Here is a 20,920-nt window from a genome sequence, read left to right as displayed (position 1 = left end):
GAACAGCTTCCCTTCCCTGGTAATCACCACCCAGAACGGCCTTTATTTGGTAGTCTCCGTATTGCTGTTTCTGATCAATTTATTTTTATTGGGTCTATCCGTGCTATCTCCGGGATGGAGGCAGAACGACTTAGTGATTCCTTCTCTCTTTGTCTTTCACAGTGTGCCATGCCGAGCTGAACGCCATCATGAACAAGAATTCGGCTGATGTGAAGGGCTGTAGTATGTACGTCGCCTTGTTCCCGTGTAATGAATGCGCTAAGCTCATCATCCAAGCAGGTAGGAACCAGGCCTTTCCGTTTGTCATATTTGCATCGGAGCCCGCTCGTCAGCAGCTCCGGGCAGGTGTGTTTGATCTTAAATTGTTATTGTTTAGATCTAAATTAATTGCACTATCAACTTTGCCGGATATTTCCCGTGTTTGGTTTTTGAATGGTGCCAGGTATTCCAAGACTAATTGCATCCTCTGTGATTCTTAGCATGTTTTTAATTTAGTTTGCAACTTCTTAAACTGCAAGCTGCCAAAAACACAACACAGGCATTGCATATAATTACTGTCAATTTACCATTCTCTGACATATTGTGCATAGATTAAGGGGGAGGGAGGAAATGAACTTCTGTCAGAAACAAGGTCAGTTGGGAGTCTGTATATCAAATTTTAATTTGTATCTAATACATGGTAGATATTTGAGGATCTAAGCAGATCTTTGCATATAAATATCATGAGACTCAAATGTTACTCTGGGCTTTTTTTTTTATTATGTTACATCTGACATAAACCTACTATGTTGCATTCTGTATATTGCACCTGCATTTGAACTGTCACATCTAAGAGTGAGCTATGCTTTATCTCTGTAAGGCTCTCAGTTTGAGATTTAAAGACTTTACCCATTTAGCCAGATGTGTGGGTTAAAGGGACTGTTTATCATGAGCCCCCTGGGTGTCAGAGCAGAAGCCAGCTGATAGCAGACCTCAGCTACCGCTAAGAGGCAATGTGGGTGCCCATGGAGCTACTGCCATTAACCTGTCTTTTCGGGGTGCTTCCTTAGCTGGTCACAGGTGAAGAGGTTAGCAGCGGGTTCATGGGTTGAGCGGTGTGTGGACTCACCCCTTCCAAAGGGTGCCCGGAACAGCCCCCAGGAGAAGGCTCTTGGGAATCCTGGCTGAGGTTCATGCTACCTAGGGCGACCTGCCCTCCACAGTGATAACAGAGCCTTTCTTGGAGGCCTAATGCTGCTTACCTCTGGGTTAGCCACACCCTCCACCCCTCACATTAGCGTCTTGAGTTGAGTAGTTGCTTGGTGAATAAAGAGTAGTTGCTTACCTGCCATAAAGAAAGTTTGTTAACTGGATCAAGGCTTGACGGCTTGACATGTTTTCACTTTGCATTTGCATATTAAAAACCCTCATAAAGACTGGAAGGCAGATTAAATACAGTCCCCTCTGCTGTACTGGGAAGCCATAGATGAGTAGTTGAGTAACTGGACATTGTCTGGAAGCTCACTTGGACAAGGCAATTAATCATGGGCGCGGGGCTCCGTCTCTTTTGCCTGTCTTTTGCATTTTGTGTTCGTGATTATCTTCCTCTGTTACCTTTTCAGGTATAAAAGAAGTTATTTTCATGTCGGATAAATACCATGACAGTGAAGAGACGACGGCCGCTAGGCTCATGTTTAAAATGGCTGGTGTTACATTCAGGTAGGTGGGGGAACCAGTGTAGAAATCCATGCGGCCTAGCCTGAAGTCTGCTGTCTCCACATGTGGCAATGTCTTTGGAAATGTGACGGCATCTGCCTCTAAAGATTATTTTAGGTATGGAGTAACGACAAAAATATCTGGAGACAGCCTGTTTAATGATTATATTTTAATATTAGTGACTTTCTGCAGCTTAGACTAATTATACAAGTAGCAAGAAATTTAAAAATTTACCACTTTTGCGCTAGTCCTGCCAAGCCTTTATAAAAGTTGCATGTGCCAGGCTCTAGTGGAGATAGTTTAAGAAGAAAGCGGCCCGCCAGGGTGAGACACCAGGAATTCTTCTCTGAGCAACATTTTGAATTAAGAGCAGAAGCCCGATTATCTCTGCAGAGTGACGATTATGTTTTATTTGTGCATCTTGCCATCTTTTGTGAGCAGCAGGAAATTGTTTTTAGAATGGGAAGCTTTGCAAAGTGTTACTGTGTTTCTGGCCAGCGGTGGTGAGACTTGTATGATGGGCCGCTTGCCCGATTCGCTGTGTTCTTAGTTAGAGATGTGCAATATTTTGTTCGTTTTCTGAGACAGGGTCTCTGTATGAACAAGCTGGCCCTGGGTTTGCGGTGTAGCCCAGGCTGCCTCCTGCCTCAGTCTCCCAATGACACCACCCACCATGCCCAGTTGGAAATAGGACTTTTGCATGATGCATGTTTGTCTTGTTGTGCCTTGTGTGCCCTGGTTTGTTTTCTCTTGTTTTGACAAAACACTGACGTCACATGGGAGAAAGGCTTTGTGTGGCTTACTGTGAGCTACAGACTAGCATCCTGGAAGCCAGGGTAGGAAGTAAAGTCAACCTGGAGGCGAGAGCTGAAGCAGAGAATGGAGGAGCAGTGCTCACACGCTCTCTCATTAAGGAGGAGCAGAGACCATGGAGGAGCACTGCTCACACGCTCTCTTATTAAGAACTGAAGCAGAGACCATGGAGGAGCACTGCTCACACGCTCTCTTATTAAGAACTGAAGCAGAGACCATGGAGGAGCACTGTTCACACGCTCTCTCATTAAGGAGGAGCAGAGACCATGGAGGAGCACTGTTCACACGCTCTCTTATTAAGCCCCCAAGTATCTGCCATTATTGTAGATGCGTTGAATATAAAAACACAGAGGGCTTATTGTTTGCATTTGCAGAACTTGATTTAGAAAATCCCCCACCCCACTTCAACAAGCTGTCTTTCTATGTAGCAGAGGTAAAAGAAAGTATACTGTGTTTGCTTTAGAGCAACTCGAGTTGGCTGCAGAGAGTTCCTAGAAAATAAGATAAATATGATGGGGAAACCGTAATCGGATATCATGTTGTGCTGCTAACTCGTTAGAAATGCTTTGACTCGCGGATAATTCATGAACTCAGACAGTTGAAGAACACACAAGCCAAGCCGCCCCATGCGTCGTTTCTTGTCTTAGTCTTCCCTGCCCTGTGTTCCTCTCGGCATGGGGCACTGTAATTGGCTCCTACAGAGAGAAAATATCAAGCGAGTCCCAGGATATTTCTTCTCTCTGCCCTGGAAATACAGTTTAAGCTGAAATAAACAAATTAACTACTACTCATTGGATAATTCTCTTATGCGTTTTGTTTTTCATGTTTAGGAAATTCACACCGAAGTACAACAAGATTGTCATTGACTTTGATTCAATTAACAGCCACCGGGGTCAGAAGCTTCAGTGAGTTGTCTTGTGAAATCCCCAGAAGAAGGCTGCTCTCCTCTACGAAGCCGCCGGTGCCGTTCATCTTGAAGTTGCACATAACTTTTTAATAGCTGGTGCAGCACACGTAGGCATCTATAGAATATAAAACCTTGAATCTTCTTTGCCAGTCCCTACCGACACATGGACCTACATCTGTGTGAGCTGTTGATTTAGTTTGATTGAGAAACTAAGGGCCTGCCCACGGGGCTGGAGGGAAGGTCCCTCCACCTTCTCAGCTCATCTGGCTGGGATGAGGGTTCCGGCAGTCTCTCTAGTCATCCACCGAATTCCAACGGCCACTCCTCGATGCTGTGTGGTCTAGGACATACAAATAATTGCTTCGCGTTCTTAGTCAGGATGAGCAGACCCACAGTGCTGTGGACATCTGGCCCAAACGAAGCATACCCTGTCTCACCCTTGGGAAAACAGAGAGGACCGTGTGTGGCGGTAGCCAAGTGTTTGCTGCGGAGTTGAGGAGAGCTCTCACCCTCCTACCCAGAGACGGGTGAGGACGGCAGATGATCAGCACAGCTGAACCGGGGAAATCCTCTCAGCCCTTGCTTTCCTGCGACACACACGGCAGTGGCCCGCCGTCCGTCTGGAGGGTAGTGACCCCCGTGGTTCCAGCTCTTACCCTTGGTTTGTTGGCTACATAGCACTGTTAAATTTACCCCGGTGATAAGTGGCTCCTAGAGGAGGCAGCTGATGGCTCCCCTTAGACCAGGCACTGTGTGGTGACAGCTGGAATTGTATGGATGGGTGGCGTGGGGCAATCCCTCCGCCCCGCTTCCCCTGCTGTGTGGAAACATGTCACCCCTGCTCCGCGGTGGTTCATTTCCAAGGGTGTCCCACAACCAGAGAGGACATTAATTCCTGTCCTGTAAGAGAACTGTGGGAGAGTCTGTTCACTTGGAGGTGGCCCATCCCACTGGTGACGGCGCCTCTTCTGTGTCTTCTGCCACACACGCCGGTGTCTTTGATCAATGTGGTTGGGGAATTGTGGTTGGGGAATTCCCCGCTGTGTGCTTTGTTTTTAATTTCCTTTAACGTCTGTTAAACATGCTCAGTGCCTTTGGTAAAATGGTTTCTTTATCTTAAAGATTATTACCTTTTAGGGTACTCTTATTTTTTCATGGGCTTTTATTTCTTCTCTGAGGTTTTTTGGTTTTGCTTTTTTTTATATACTCTGTATTCTTGGGGCGTTTTGTAATTTGGCTCTTTACCAATATTATTAATTTTTTTATTAAAATCTACCAGCACCAAAATGCGATCATTTTTATTTATTAAATATGCTCAGCTCTCCGCTTGTGTTCTGTATTGTCTGCAAAGCACGCTACCCGGGTTTGTACTCAGAGACTATCAGAAGTGGTAATGCCGTGTTCTCTCCGGGGCGTGGGTGGTGCTTTCGTGTCTTTAATACCGTGTAGTCTTTTAAAATGGGGGCGGGCAGTGTGCACCGTGCCGCACTGCCCAGAGGTAGGAAGGAAGTTTGGGGCCCTCGGCTGAGTCCTTACACCTTGTTCTGCGGCAGGCGTTTCTCTTATATCTGCCGCTGCTCTGCGTCCCCCGGGATTTCCCATGCACGCTGTCACGTCCAGCTCTCTGCATGAGTTCAAGGCTGGAACAGTAAGTGTTTTTACCATCCCAGCCATCTCCCTCGTCTGTTGCTACCCGGTTTCCATGCCTGTCTCTGATGTGCTCGTCTGATAGGTCACAGGTGATGGTGATGGTGATGGTGATGATGATGATTCCTTTCCATCACATTTCGGTTCCCAAGCCCGTCCACTCTCCCCTTTATCCATGACCCTCTTCCTTTATCCCCTCGGTTTATTTCTCTCCTTCAAACCCCTTGCCTTTGCTTTGCTCCAAAGACTAAAGGAGAAGAAATCAGAAAAGAGACAAAGACAGAAAGTACAGTCTAGTTTTTGTTACTAAAAGTTATAAATTGGAAGCCCTGTTAGCAAGCTGTAATTTTTGTGTCCTGTTTGCAGATAGGTCTCATAAGTTACCAGTACATTTACTTAGTCTTGAGTCTGTGTTACATTTTGTCTCACCTTGTTACCTTGAATTGTAGTGAAAAACAAAACAAAACAAAACACATTTTCCTTTTCCTCTTGGAGGGAAGGTGACAGGAGTTGGCTGGGTTTGTGGGGTGCTAATGCTGTGGATGTGGGCTCACAAGCCTCCGCCTCTGGACTCTTGCTGAGCCTGGATTCCTGGTGCCTGGATTGTAGGTAATTATATCTTGGTCTCCGCCATCACTCCAGGAGTGGAATTGTCCTGTCCAGAGGTTTCTGCGGATGTCAGGGCTCCAGCTAATAGAGGGTTCTTTGAACTGTTGCCTTTGGGAAGAGCATTCCAGAAGGAGGGTGCTCTGAGCGCACTCTTTGCCTCGCAGGCATTGCTGGATAATTGTGGCGAAGGGAGACTGTGTCTAGAGCTGCTGTGGCTGCCTGTCATGGCTAATAAATGGCAACGAGGAAGCCATCTTTCACTAAACCGCTGGCAGAACCACATTAAAAGGCAAAAGTTAGAGTGAAATGATAGGAACCGTTTTCCTGACGTTTTACACATCCCCTCCCACCTTCTGCACATGCCCCTGAAGACTTCTGAAGTTCGACAAGACCCAGCAGTGAAAAGGATCCAATTTATTAGCCATGTTTCCTAATGGCACATGGAGCAAAATAAGGCAAGAAGACAGAAAAATCTCATTAATAAAAACAGACTCCTGTTTCCAGTGATCCGAATTTCTTATGTGCTAGGGATAACGGGTCATCTTTTGTCTGTATCTACCAGAGGATTAAAAATATTTAGGATTTAGGATGAAGCCAAATGCAGAGAAACCTATAATCCTAACACTTGGGAGGTGGAGGCCAGAATATGACAATTTTAAGTTCACCCTGCACTACATAAGGAGACTACAAGTTTTCTGGTGGTGCACGCCTTTAATCCCAGCACTTGGGAGGCAGAGGCAGGCAGATCTCTGTGAGTTCAAGGCTAGCCTTGTCTATGGAGCGAGTTCTAGGCCCACCAAGGCTACACAGAGAAACCCTGTCTGGGGTGGGGTGGGTGATTAATCCTTGCAAAGTTGTCCAAGGGATTCAGGGAGAAAATTGTCTTGCTTTTAGTACTAGGCAAATTATTTGTAGTTGATGATTTAAAAACAGTAAGGCTGCTCTAAAAATGGTAGCTTTGGAAGTAATTAGCAGGACAGCCTGCCTCGGGCTCAGTGGAAGGATTTGAACTCAAGTGAAGGGAACTTTGCAAACACGTGTCTTCCTGGAGTGTGGTGATGAGCTGTGCTGAGGTGCAGGCAAAACATCCCCAAACCCAGGACTTGGGGGCCTGGTAACACTTACTGGGAAAGGCGTCACACTAGCCTACATGAGAGCTGCTCTGGAATGCTAGCTAGCAGTGCTTTTTCGGACCTGCCGATGGACTCTAGCACCTCTTCTGAGAGTAGAGGATGAAAGCAGGGTGGTGGCGGCACACGCCTTTAATCCCAGCACTCGGGAGGCAGAGGCAGGCGGATGTCTCTGTGAGTTCGAGACCAGCCTGGATTACAGAGAGAGTGCCAGGACAGCCTCCAAGACAATACAGAGAAACCCTGTCTCAAGGAAAAACCAAGAGAGAGAGAGAGAGTAGAGGATGAATCTCCAAGTGTTTACTGATTGCTGACCGTCGTTGGATTCCCTGACGTTACCCACTTGGAACATGCTGATGGTCAGATAGCGGAGTGTGCGTCTGATGAAGCCCTGCTCTATCAAACCGAATAGCAGGCTTCAGGCATCTGAGCAGGTGCCCCTGTGGTTGTCTGCTGTTAATGCTGCTACCCCTCAGAGCCAGATCACTCTAGAAGCCCAGCTCTCAGGAAGGCCAAAGATGTTGAAAAGTTGCCATCTGATTCAGTAGGGTTAAATATTTCCGAGGAAGACTGGGAGAGAGACCCTTTGCTGATCAAGGGAAAAGGCGTCACGTGCTCCTGACAAAGCCTGGAACCTTACACAAAAACATTGCCCTTTTTATTCGTTAGCTGCCAAGTCTCAATCTGAATGCTGTGTTCTAGCCAGGCCCGCATCTTGTTCGATATCATTCCTTCATTGAAAATAACAAGAAGCCCTCTTGAGTGTGTAGCATGGAGCTTGTCATCCTCTCTGCCTTTAAGCTCGGTGGTCCTGACCCCAGTTCTACGGTGCAGCCATTGCTCCATCCAGAATGGGATGAGTGGTTTCCAGGCTGCAACCCCCCTCCACATCTCTCAGTAGCTCCCTCTCAACTCCTCCCTGGTCCCTGGTAGCCACCACTATAGTTCCTGTATGGCCCTGACTGCCCCAGGTACCACCCATTCAGTCAATGGGATTCCAGAACTCTCCTGTGGTGGCTTATGTGGATTAGCATCATGCCTTCAGGGTTCATCTGTGTTGTAGCCTGTGTTGCTGTCTTCTGCAGGCTGGAGAACATCCTGCTGTAAACATGACACATTTTATTATAGATTTCACCCACTAACAGACACTTGGGTTATTGCTCTTTTAACTGCCATTCTATTGTGATCCCCCCCCCTTACCTGTGCTGTCTTCCTCAGCCCTGAACACCTGTGCACACCCCCCCCCCATCATCTCTGCTAAAGAGTCTTTAAGCCAGCATTTACCCCCTTATGTTTCTTTTTGTCTTGAGATAGGGTTTCGTGTGGGAATTGCTATGTAGCCCCGGCTGGCCTCCAACTCTAAATCCTGCTGCCATAGATGTGTGAGTGCTAGGATTATAGGGATTTCCCACCACACCTGGGTCTGTGTATGTGTGTGTTGTAGACACTTGTGTGAATATGTGTGCAGTCATGGTTGCCTGTGCATGTGTGGAGGATAAAAGTCAGTGTTAGATGTCTTCCTTTACTCTCCACTTTATTCTTTGTGTCTGACCTGGAGCACAGCCATTTCAGCTAGATTAGCTAACCAGCAAGCCTCCTAGATCTCTGTCTCTCTCTCTGTCTCTCTCTCTGTCTCTCTCTCTCTCTCTCTCTCAGACAGACACACACACACACACACACACACACGTCTCTATTCCCCTGCCTCTGTCACAGGTCACAGGCGTGTCCCTCCCACCATACCTAGATTTTTAGGGTAGGTTGCAGACTAGTCCCCGTGCTCACACAGCAAGCACTCTCCATAGCAATCGCTCCAACCCAGCATCTGGCTCTTAAAGCCCCATTCCTTGGACTCTCAGGGCTTGTCCTTTGAGCATCCCTACATTTCTGTACATCCTTCAGAGCTGGGTTCCTGCCTTCTGTCTACGTCTCCCAGACCTTCCTTTCCAGTGCCTTCTTCCACTTGGAAACCCTGCCACAGAGGGTGCCACCACCAGTCTTCCTGGTGAAGAACCTTGCTCTGTTTAGTGATGTCTCTTCCACTGTCTGGAAACGTTACTGAAACATTTCATTGCGTGTTTGTCTCTTCCTGCCCTCACTAGATGATAAAGGCCATAGAAGACATGCATTGCGTCATGCATTGCGTCACTGTGCCCAGCTGCCTCTCCTTAACATGGCTTGCACAGTTTAATCCATGTCTTTAATATTTCTACTTAAAAGTTACTAACCCTGGGGCTGGAGAGATGGCACAGGGGTTAAGAGCATTGACTGCTCTTCCAAAGGTCCTGAGTTCAATTCCCAGCAAATATATGGTGGCTCACAACCATCTATAATGAGACCTGGTGCCCTCCTCGGGCCTGCAGACATACATGCAGGCAGAATACTGTATGTATAATAAATAAATAAATAAATCCTTTTAAAAAAAGTTACTGACCCAATCACACTTCAGTTAGGCAAAGCAGCTGTGCAGGAGCCAGGTTTTTTGTTTGTTTGTTTTGTTTTGTTTTTTAATTCGACTTCCTTGTGAATGGCCAGGAAAAACAAAACAAAAAAATTGTCATTTAGAATGTAAGAGAAAGAAATCTCCCTGTTAGCATCTGGGGTTAATGGGCACATTTATCTTTGAGAGAGAAGGGAGATTGCTATTTAAATGTCTTATTTTTAACTTCTGTGTTTGAGTTAAAGTGTTCTTATATATGGTTTTTGAATTAGGAATCAGAAATAATGGATGTTTTTGGCAGGGCACCCAGGATGATGCTTGCGCTGAGCCCCCTCTGACTGGAAGCTGCCTTAACCTTTTTGTCTTGAATCACTGCAGAATACTTACTGGTGTATAGTTCTTTATTTTAACTCTTGTCAGTGGAAATGATTGCATCTTGGCATTGTTTAAGAATTTAAGGATGCCATTTGGTCCAGGTTTTAAGTAGGCATTTTGTTTGGGAGTCATTTCCTCTGCGCAGTGCTGTGTGGCCTGATTCTTGTTTTCTTTTTCCTTTTCCTGAGGAAGTGGGCATCAAGAATGGGTGCAGCTGTCTGCAGCAGACACCTGACTCAGTGGCTTTAACAGTAGGATACTTTTCTGTCATGTAATATGAAGTGAAGCTTTATGTGTTTGCCTAGAAGCAGGTCAACAAAGATCTAGGCTTTCCCCTTTATTTTATTTTGTCTCATGGGCATTTACTTGATGTCAAGCTTGTTCTGTAGAGTCTGGGTATCTCAGTCACTTTAAATGCAAGAATCTGAGGGTGGTGGTGGTGGTGTGTGTGTGTGTAAGAGAGAGAGAGAGAAAGAGAGAGGGAGAGAGAGAGATACAGACAGACAGAGATAGAGATATCATGGTAGTGCGTGGTAGTTAAGATCCTCATGTCTTGCATGTCTCTTTGATCAGGAAAGCAAAACTTCCCCAGAACCCCTCAGCAAATATTCTCTGTCATCTCATTGGTCACAGCTGGTTAACTCCTAGCTGCAAAGGAAGCTGCAAGGGTGCTTAGCATTCAAAGCTCCATCTTGGAGGCTGTGTGGAGGAGGTAAAAACCAGCTACAAGTCATGGTGATAGCCACTGCATAGCCTTTCTTGGGAAGCTGGGTAGCAGTCTGATGATACGATTTTTATTCAGCTTCTCTTCACATCCTCATACTTAGAAGAGATGAGAACGATACCTATTTCATAAGGTTTTGTGTACTTTATATTAACGTTCAGGCTCCTTGGTGGAAAACCTTATTTTTTTAGATTATCATAAGAATTTTACACACTGAGACACATTTTTTTTTTGAGTTTGAGTTACATCATAGCCTTTGGTCCTCAAATATTTAGTGTCTATTCCCTAATAACGGGTATTTTCATACATCACCACAATGTATTTCTTGACTTTATAAATTTGACCAAATAGTTTTCTTTGTAGCATTTCCAAAGTACAGTCTTATCTAGGGCTTAGTGTTGCCTTTATTGTCATGTCTCTTTAGCCTCTTTAATATAAGACATTCCCACGGGGCGTGATGATTCTTCAGAAAACTGCTTTCTCCTGTTCCCTTGTGCTTACATCCCTTGGAATCAGCAGTTTTCAAACTTTTAGTCTCACGGTCCCTTTGCTCTGTTAAAAATTATTGAAAATACCAGTGGACTTTGGTTTACGTAGATTAGAGCTATTGGTATGTAGTGCATTAAAAACTTAAATTTCAAGTTTTAATTCATTTAAAATAACAGTGACGACCCTTTTTCCATGCTAACACAAGTGATATGGTTTTATGAGAAAGGACTATTGAATCCTCCAGAAGAGCCAGAGGTGTCAAGTAAACAGAGTTGCATTGCCTTACAGTTTTGTTGCTTGTTAAAATGTTGATGTGGTGTGGCTATTTCCTTTGTGTTTGGTGTCTAGCAGAGGGGCTGTGTGCATCCTTCCCATTTCATCCCAGGGAGTTTTCAAAAGTGTAAGACTCCACAGCCAAGATGTAGCCCTTGGGGAGACTCTTAAAGGCAATTCGTCCTCTCTCTCTCTCTCTCTCTCTCTCTCTCTCTCTCTCTCTCTCTCTCTCTCTCTCTCTCTCTCTCTCTCCCTCTCCCTCTCCCTCCCTCCCTCCTTCCCTCCCTCAGTCCCTCCCTCCCTCTCTCCCTCCCTGTCTCCCCTTCCTGGCAGTAACAGTTAAGGGTCCCTACTGCTGCTGCTTTAGACCTCACGTGTTGATGCACTTACCAGCATCCCCTCCACCCCTGGTTTCGCTGCATTGGTGTCCGTGTCTGTCTGCATAGTGCAGAAGGCAAGCGCATGATGCTGAACATAGTTCTGCTGATGAGGATGCCCCTGAAGAGTCTGTGGAGCTGTGCGGTGCAGAGTACCTCAGATGACAGTGCTTCCGGCCTGCAAGGCATCTAGGAATACCCTCTGTTTGCTTTACCCCTTTCTACTTGGGCATGTCTGCAGCTTGCATCCTAAATTTCATCACCCACAATGCTATTAGGAAGCAGAGGTGGAGCCTGGCGGGAGGAAGTTAGCGCTTTAGCCCTTTCTTCCTCTCTTTGCTTCCTGGTGACCATGAGGTAAGCCGCTTCCTCTCCCACCAGGAAGTACTGCTAGCTCCCACCAGGAAGTGCCTCTGTGTTCCCACCAGGAAGTACTGCTTTGTCTTGGGACCAGTTAACCATGGGCTAAAACTTAGGAGTGAGTAAACAAAAGTAAATTGTTCCTCTTAAAAAAACCAAACTGTCTGTGCCTGTCTGTCTGTCTGTCTGTGTGTGTGTTCACCAATGTACAGGAGTATTAGGACCAGCACATAGAGGTCAAAGAACAGCCTCATATTTGCCCTGGCCTTCTATCTAGAAACAGAGTTTCTTTTTACTCGCCACTGTGAACCCCAGGCTAGCTGGCCCATGGGCTGCCGGGAGTCTGTCTCTACCTCCCATCTCGCTGTAGTCGCACTAGGATTACAGAGGAACCCCACTGTGTCAATCCTAACCTTGGATGGGTTTGGGGGATCTGAACTCAGGTCCTTACACCTGTAGCAAGCCCTTTATCCGCCGAGCCGTCTCCCCAGCCCACCTTTCTTCTTTTTAGGTTGACTCTTACAGATACTGTGTTACAGTAACGGAAATCCGACTAGCACATTTTATCCTCACCTGTACTTCTATCTCTTGTATCATAGGGACTACCCAAGGTGTGGTTAATCCTGTGACTTCAGCAGAAGGAAAAAGGTAAGACAGCTTGATAGATGCCAGGCCTTCGTGGCTTGCTGCTGCCGAACAAATGGAGGTCCGCTACTGATTCACAAATTTAGAGGACCCTAGACTCTTCCGTTAATGCTCCTGCGTTCACGTGTTCATTAAGAGGTGGCACAGAGAGTCCAGTTACAGAGTGCGTTTCAAGGGGATGAAATATCCCGCAGCCTGGGCAAACTGCAGCACTGCTGGGCTCTGAGTTCAAATTAAAACTGTGTCCACCTAGGGAAACCCCAGGCTTCCTTTCTCTTTTACCTTGAAAGGGGACAAACAGTTGTTCGTTCTAAGCCCAGACGAGGCTGTCTGGCCTTCATGGTGGAGCTTTTAATTACCCGTGGCAATCCTGGAAGAGGCTGCAAGAAACAGGGCGATTAACACTGGAGCGGCGCGTGTCTGTGCTGGTTAGCTCGGATGGTTAGAGAGAGGACTAATGAGGCTGAGGTTGCATCCAGACTCGGCAGCCCAGGTACCCTGGCTTCCTCCAGACTGCATCCGCTCCCAGTCAGCTGCCCCACAGATGCTCACTGCCGCCTGGAAAGGGGCCAGGGGGGCGCTAGCCAGGAGTCAGCAAGGGCTCTTTGTGTTTAAAACCAAACAAAATAAAAACGGTTCTCTAATGTACCACCCCCTGTGACTCCTCTCTAGGAAGATCAGACTTAATGATTTAAATTTAATTTGTTAGCCATTTGGTGGTTAGTTAAAAAAAAAAAAAAACAGAAACAAACAAACAAAAAAGCCACAATTTATTAGCATTTTTCTAATAAGCAACATTTAATATCTACTAGCGTGAGTTCAAACGGATCAGCAGTTTAATTTCTTAATAAAATGAATCAGAGACATATTACTTAGAAGAAATTCCATGCTGCTAGCGTGCTGCCTGTGTGTTTTGTGACCTCGATTCTTGTGCATTATTAGAAGAGACAGAAGTGGAGGAGGATCCGAGTTCAGAGTTCAGCACCCCTTCTAGTACCCTGAGTTTTCATTTACTCCTACAAACAGAAGCCTAATAACCACGAGGTCCCTTTGTTCTCGCTGGGTCCCCAGTGGTGGTGGCTGAGACAACTCCCTGTCACATCCAGGACAAGCAAGATGGGGTAAATGCGAGGTGGTATTTTAAAAAATTGCCACCGGTGAGCCGAACACTCCAGATGGTGGTGGGGGTGGGGGGAACCATGGGTTCTAGGCCAGTACTGAACTGCATGAGACCCTTCCTCAAAAAAATCCGAGCCAACCAATCAACCAACAGCAAAGCCAACCCAGGTATTTTCTGCCCTGTTGGAATATCCCTTATTTGATTAAGTAACCGCTTATATTTCAAACAGTGGAGCGGGGGGATCGAGAGGTAGAGGATTCGGGAAATGCAGTTGCTACTCTAAGAGGTAGGAAGCAGCCTGTGCTGCGGTTTCCTCCTTCCCGGAGGGGAATGGTGTGTGCGAGCAGAGAGGATTACTACGGGGTGAACTTATCCTGCCATCGAACCCCTTGGTGAGGCATCGACAGTGAGCGTCTGAGTGAAGACGAGCAAAGTGGACAGTGAGCAGAAGCCGCCAGGATCAGTAAGAGTACGTGCGCGGCAGGCTCCGAGCTACCTGGGGTCTCAGCCTTGAACGTGGGTCTCCGAGCCACTACTGATCACAAAGAGTAAGTGCCATGGCTTCAGGGAAGGATGGCAACACGGTTTAATTGATTCGAGGATTAGTGTTTTAGCCACTGGTGCTGATGCCAGTGGACTCCAGAACACTGGAGGAGCTTTGGCCCAATTAGGAAGTCAGCTGGAGCCCTCCTGCGCAGGCAGCCATGTTACCTGCTGTCTGATGTTTTGCCAATGCAACTCAATGCAATCACTCTGTGGCACCGGGATGATGTTTCAATTTAGCCCGCTGCTCAGTCAGGACTCTTAAGAGCCTCATTGTCCCGGAGTGGGCTTCCTGCCTGTTACCTCGCGCCTCCTGCCTTTCTCTCCTGGACACAGCCGTGACGATGCTCACCGGCCAAGTGAGTTGTCACTGTCCCTGGGCTGTAGGTTGGCAGGTTTCCACTTTGAGAGGCGCACCAGCCAGGTTTCAGGGGGAGGATCGCAGGCTCTAGGAATGCAAGTCTTGGCACTTGGACTTTCAGAGTTCTCTGTAGGTCTGTGTCGGGGTGGCCAGCGTTCCACAGTTGTTACTGGAGAACATTGGAGCTTAGCATCCTGTCTTGAATGCCCGGGACAGGCAGATAAGAAATTCACACCTACCCGACTGTAGGAGGCTAGTGCTGGGCGTAAGGGGTGCTTATGAGAGAGGAGAGGGAGAGCTCAGGAGGTGCCAGGTGGAGTAAGGGAGCATATAATTTGAGGAATGCTATACTGCCTGGATCTGTAAGCCAGTCACTTCACACCCTTGCTCATGGCAGTGACATTCACAGCAGTGAAGAGTCAGAAGCCATTCCTCCATGCATGTCCCCGTAAGCAAACTGGCATATGCGTGCAATGGAATGTAATTCAGTCTTATTTTGTTTTGTTTTACGAGACAGGGTTTCTCTGTATTGTTTTGGAGGCTGTCGGTCCAGCCTGGCCTCGAACTCACAGAGATCCGCCTGCCTCTGCCTCCCGAGTGCTGGGATTAAAGGCATGCGCCATCACCTCCCGGCTGTAATTCAGTCTTAAAGAGGAAGAAGTCCTACCGTCTACAATAACACGATGAATCTGGAGAATATGATACTAAATGAAAGAAGCATAAAGTATAAGTTATCCTGAAAGATACAATTTTCTGATGCCACTCTTAAGAGACATATAAAGGTGCCGGGCGGTGGTGGCATACGCCTTTAATCCCAGCACTCTGGAGGCAGAGGCAGGCAGATCTCTGTGAGTTCGAGGCCAGGCTGGACTGACAGCCTCCAAAACAATACAGAGAAACCCTGTCTCGTAAAACCAAAACCAAAACCAAAACAAAACAAAAAACCAAAAGAGACATATAAAGGCAAATTCATAGAAGCAAAAGGAACATATGCTGGTAAGAGGGTGGGGGGTGGAGATGAGAGCTGTTTAAGGGGCAGAATTTTGGTTTTCTAAGATGAGAAGAGATTGTGTGGCCCCACACCAATGTATACATAGGAAGGCTCAGTGAATTTCATGTTATGTTTCCTGTCACAGCTGAAAATCAAACAGCTGCCTTGGCCTATAGAATGACTAAGGATGAGCGATCTGGGTTCGGTTCCGGATTGCCCCGCCTGATCTGGACCTCATGACTTGTTCCTTGCCTACCCCATCGTAGCTTAAACTGTTCTAGCAGGACGCCACAACTGCAGCAGGCCTTCACAACAGGCATCTGTTCACTGCTCCAAAGTCTGAGATCAGGATGCCCTCGTAGCCAGGTCCTGTTGAGGACTCTGGTTGGCTCAGATGGCCACAGTCTTACTGTGTGCTCATATGACCGGAAGCGCTATGGGAGGGGCTCTCTTGTCTGCTACAAAGACAGTCTGTCAGTCACTTTTGCATTGCTGAGACTGTATACAGTACCTAACCAAAGCAACGATGAAAGACTTATCTGGGCTCATGGCTTCAGGGTGGGGCTTCAGGCCGCCGATGGGAAAGGGTGTGGCAGAGCAGTGCAGCTCTTTGTGAGGGAGGTAGTGGAAGGTGTCATGGGATCTGTTGAAGGATTCCTGCCCGGGTCCCGCTGGCGCTTTAGCCCCCCAAATAACTCACAGGAAACTATATTAATTATGAAGCTGTTGGCCGTTTGCTATGATTTCTTATCGGCTAGCTCTGACTTAATTGTTAACCTAGAATTGCTAATCTGAATATTTCCATGTGGTCCTCTCTTACCAGAGAACAGGGTCTGGACCTCTTACTCCTCTGGCTTCCTACATCGTGACTGACTGTGCCTCTCTTTCCCAGAATCCTTCTCGACTCCTAGTCCCACCTATCTTGCTTCCCTATTGGCCAACAGTGATTTATTCAACAACCAATAAGATAAGCACATACACAGGTCTTCCCCCCATCAGGGGTCTATCTGATCACATCTCGGTCAGGGGGCCCACGCTGTGACGGTGAATTGTGATTGTTCCTTAGTTGGATCCGGGATCCACTGAAAGACACGCCTCTGGGTGGGTCTGTGAGAGTGTTTTCTGCGAGGAGTGACTGAAGGAGGAAGACGGGTGGATAGGACCTTGCACGGGAGGGGAGGGGGAGCTGATATGAAGAGGCATGAGGGGAGAGCAACGCTCTTCGGCTTGCTGGTCTTCCCTCTTGGCGTGTAAGCCTGCCTAGCCCTCCGCTGCCCCCTCTGCAGCCATTGTTCGATGCCACGGGCTCGCAGCTCCTTCAGCTTTTCCACAGACTGAAGACTGCTGCTTTTCTAGGAATTCTCCAGCTCGACAGGGCCAGATTGAGACTGTCAAAGCATCCGGCCTCGTGAACTGAGAAGCTGTTATACCCCTAGTCTATGCAGCATGCAATAAAACCTTCTTGGACTTCCCTGTCTGTTGTGGGATAGTTGTACACTGTGTGAAGTTATATTACTGAATGGCCAATAGCTAGGGAGGAGAGATAGGCAGAACTTCCGGGTAGAGCGAGGAAGAGGACACCATCAAGACTCGAATGACTGGGACACACAGAATGGGAAGGAGGCAAAAGCCACGTGGTAGAACATGGATTAGTATAAATGGGTTAATTTAAGTTCTAAGAGCTAGTTGAGACAAGCCCAAGCTAAAGGCCAAGCTTTCATAATTAATAGGAAGTCTCCATGTTCTTTTTTGGGAGCTGGCAGTACAGAGAAAGATTTGCTACATATGGTATCCAATGTGGAGGCTCAAATATCCAAACACAGGGCCTGAGGAAGCTAAGAAAAGTTCTGGACAAGGAGTGAATGTGGATTCCTAGTCCTGAAGTATCTTGGGCAGGCTGGTGTCATGTACAGAGATGCAGCTCCCAGCAGTCTGCCAGGACCATGGGCCAGTACCATGCACTAAACTGAGCCATGCAGTAGCTGACATGGCAGTTTAGGATTTGTCTTAAATGGTCAGAGAAAGCTGCAGGTAGTTAGTAAAGCCCAGTGCAGACACAGAAAACCATGAAAAATGTAGCGTATGTTTAAAAATGTGCTTAGATGCTGAAGAAAGAAAAGAAAATGGGTATAGACAGTCACGGAAAAAAAAACTCATTTAAAAATAATAAAGTCAGGGCTGGAGAGATGGCGCAGTGGTTAAGAACACTGGCTGGTCTTCCAGCGGTCCTGAGTTCAATTCCCAGCAACCACACGACCGCTCACAACCATCTGTAATGAGATCTGGCGCCCTCTTCTGGCCTGCAGGAATACATGCAAACAGAACAATATACATAATGAACAAATCTTTAAAAAAATAATAAAGTCTGTAAAGAGAGAGAATTCTGGGAAGAAGAAGGCAATGTCCCAGCCAGACATTGGCATGGGCGGCACAGAGAGATGAGGTAACTGCATGACAGAAGGTCTATTAAAATAAACGATTAATTTACATTATAAGAGCTAGTAGGACAAGTCTAGGCTAGGGCCGAGCTTTCATAATTACTAATAAGTCCCCGTGTTGCTATTTGTGAGCTGGTGGCCCCAAAAGACACAATATGGCTACATCTGTCCATCACATTAGCTAATCAAATAAAACCTCATTGCAATGTGTATGCATTCTGTCAGCCATGTGTGTCATGATAAAGTGCTGGGTGAACCTTGGCGGATTCCATGGCAGGCAAGGGTGACCGAGGCAGGCAGACAGATTAGTGAGAAGTTTTATTAGAAAGGGGAAGAAAGGGGGAAGGAAAGAGAAAGGAGGTAAATGGACACAGAGACACAGAGAGGATAGAAGAGAAGAGGGAGACAGAAAAAAATCCTGCCTGACCCCAGGGGAAGAGTGGCAAAGAGAGCAGGAGTGGGCAGGGGTCTTTCTTTAAAAGGGGTCGTTCACACCTGGGCTGACCAGGGAACTGCCTGAGTGCCTTCTGCCAGGTGACATGGGCAGGCCAGCATAATGCCTGAATCCTTACAATGTTCCTCTGCGGAAGGGTGGCTAACACACACTTCAAAGGCCCAGGGCCTTTTCTATTTCTACCAACTAGATGCCATCTCCTAAAGGTTGCACAGCCTCCCCAAACAGCACCATGTGCTGACACATGGGTACTCAGAGGATAAGCTTATGAGGGACATTTCAGATCCAAACATAATTGTCACTAATCTCATGATGACAATTCTCTTAAGACTTCATTTAACCCCAACAATCTCCCACAGCCTTTATCTCCAAATACCATCCATCACATTGGGGCTTCAAGCGAATTGGTGGTAGGGGGTGGGGGATGCAATTCCGTTCATGGTATGTCCTTCCCTCAACCACATTACCCAGCAGACATACACTGAGTTTCCTGCTCTCTCTCTCTCTCTCTCTCTCTCTCTCTCTCTCTCTCTCTCTCTCTCTCTCTCTCTCTCTCTCTGCATCTCTGACGCGAAGTAACAGCTCCCTAGGACCCTATGGTGCAGACATGCTGTGAGGACACGCCCCTGTTTCCCTGGCCCTTGTGGCATAAGCATGGAGGCTCACGGCCATGCACAGGACCCAACCCATTTGGACCCCCGTGTTCTTGAGAATCCATGGCCGAGCAGTCTTTCCATTATCACTTAGTGATTGGAGTTTTCAGGCTTGGGATTACTGCTAATGGGAAGCAAATGGGCTAAGAATCCAGAAATAAGCACCCTAGCAGCCGGCAGCACTCCGTAAGCGAAGAGGCTATTATACCACTTTATGTGGATAGAGGTCATCATTTGAGAAAGGCGTGCAGAAACCTCACCTGTTTGTGGGACCCCCCCCCGCACGCACATTGTCCTGCCTTTCCTGCCTGGTGCAGCTAAGCAACCACCTGGGTGGATAGCCTTCCGGGAGGTTCGTTGTCACCTGGGGCCAGCCTTGTGGGAGGGGTGAGAGAGAGCCTCCCTTTTGCACTGGCTGTCTTCTCCCTCTCTGCTATGCAAAGCTCACAGAAGCTCTCAGGACTCAAAGAACTGTTCCTGACCCCTCCTCACACCTCCTCGGATTTCTCACCCACCAAAGCCCAGAGACCAAGCGGTGACAGATCTGGGGTGGTGTGGCTGTAGGCAGAGAGCCTGGAGTGGTGGCAATGGCTCTTGACTCAAGGAGAGGGAAGAGGCTTTGTCGAGTGACGTTTCCTGGGGTTTACTGACCCCTGGTCTCTCAGTTAATCTTGCCCTTTCTTCTCAGTGGGGTCGTGTCAACCATCATACATTTACATAAGGGGCCCTCCTCCACACACCGTACCATCCCTTCCCAGTTGCTAAAAATCGATTTAGTATGCAGAAGCTCTGCTAGACAGCATTGGGTTATGACACGAGAAGCTGCGGGGAAAAAATCCAAGCCCCAACTCTGCCCTTCAGTTGTCAGAGAGAGAGAGAAAGAGAGAGAGAGAGAGAGAGAGAGAGAGAGAGAGAGAGAGAGAGAGAGAGAGAGAGAGAGAGAGAGAGAGCTATTGTTGGCCAAGGGCAGGCTGGGATTCTGGGATGCAGAGATACCTGGGACCTGGGAAACTGAGGGCACTTAACTGTTTTCAAAGGATTGTCAAGACTCATGGGATTTCTCGTGTTCAAGTAGGTCCAAAGACTCAACAGTTCCTTCCTTTACTGTGCAGCAGGCACAGGGACCTTTCCAGACAGGGAGCGAGAGAAGGGGACATGAACTCTCTTCAGCTGAGCCCCTTGGAAAGATGCCTTCACTCACCGGTGACTACCTCACTTAGCCATTAAATGTCACGGCAGCCTGTTCCCACTGGGGAGAGAATCTACATCTCACAGGGAAAAAAAGGTGATGAAATGAAAGAAGTTGTGAAATGACATTTTTTTTTCCAGTAGGTTTGTCATATCTCCTGCATGGAGGAAAATTGCATTCTGTAAATCTTGGTCCAACAGAACAAAACACCTATTTCTTTCCAGTTGGGGAGACAGCCATTCTCATCGGCATAATGAAGGTATTGTAAGCTGTGACTTTTACAAAGTCGGAGGGAAAGCAATCTGCAATCTTGACAGATATGATCTTTCCGGAATGCACTGTTCGTTTACGGCAGCGAGAGACCTCAATTAATTTATGAGCGAGGACAGCAGGATGTGACCCCATGTTCGTAGTCTAGGTGGAGCTGTCCCTGTCTGAATTTATGTTCTGGTAATTTAAAAAGATTTATATTAAGCTTTTCTTTCATTTGGAGAGTAGATTAAAATTCTAATGGAAACCATTTGTATGCATTTGTTGAATTGAATAGTATTTATGGCTGTGTAAAAAAAATGCGGCAAAATTCTGCCGATAATAAAGTCAGTGAAGCAAGAATAAGTGTAAAAACAGGAAGGAAACACTCGATAGAAACCATACTGTATTATACAAGCATAATGAAGGGGAGAAGCCGAG

At 47.1% G+C, this 20,920-nt stretch overlaps 1 protein-coding gene across 2 annotated transcripts in view; it reads left to right on the top strand.

The window, feature by feature from the left end:
• Positions 1–4,736, top strand: part of Dctd (dCMP deaminase) — a 29,168-nt gene extending 24,432 nt beyond the window's left edge. For both annotated transcript variants that reach the window (XM_013110738.3, XM_013110739.3), the window contains exons 4-6: positions 163–279; positions 1,602–1,698; positions 3,339–4,736. In XM_013110738.3, coding sequence (XP_012966192.1) covers positions 163–279; positions 1,602–1,698; positions 3,339–3,417 — 293 coding nt within the window. In that variant the 3' untranslated portion in view covers positions 3,418–4,736. The remainder of the gene's footprint in view (positions 1–162; positions 280–1,601; positions 1,699–3,338) is intronic.
• Positions 4,737–20,920: the final 16,184 nt, after the last annotated feature.

This window comes from Mesocricetus auratus, unplaced genomic scaffold (assembly GCF_017639785.1).
Source record: "Mesocricetus auratus isolate SY011 unplaced genomic scaffold, BCM_Maur_2.0 Super-Scaffold_100026, whole genome shotgun sequence".
Classification (NCBI taxonomy): domain Eukaryota; kingdom Metazoa; phylum Chordata; class Mammalia; order Rodentia; family Cricetidae; genus Mesocricetus; species Mesocricetus auratus.
The sequence above is the reverse complement of the archived record's forward strand: the minus strand, read 5'-3'. Positions and strand labels throughout refer to the sequence as shown.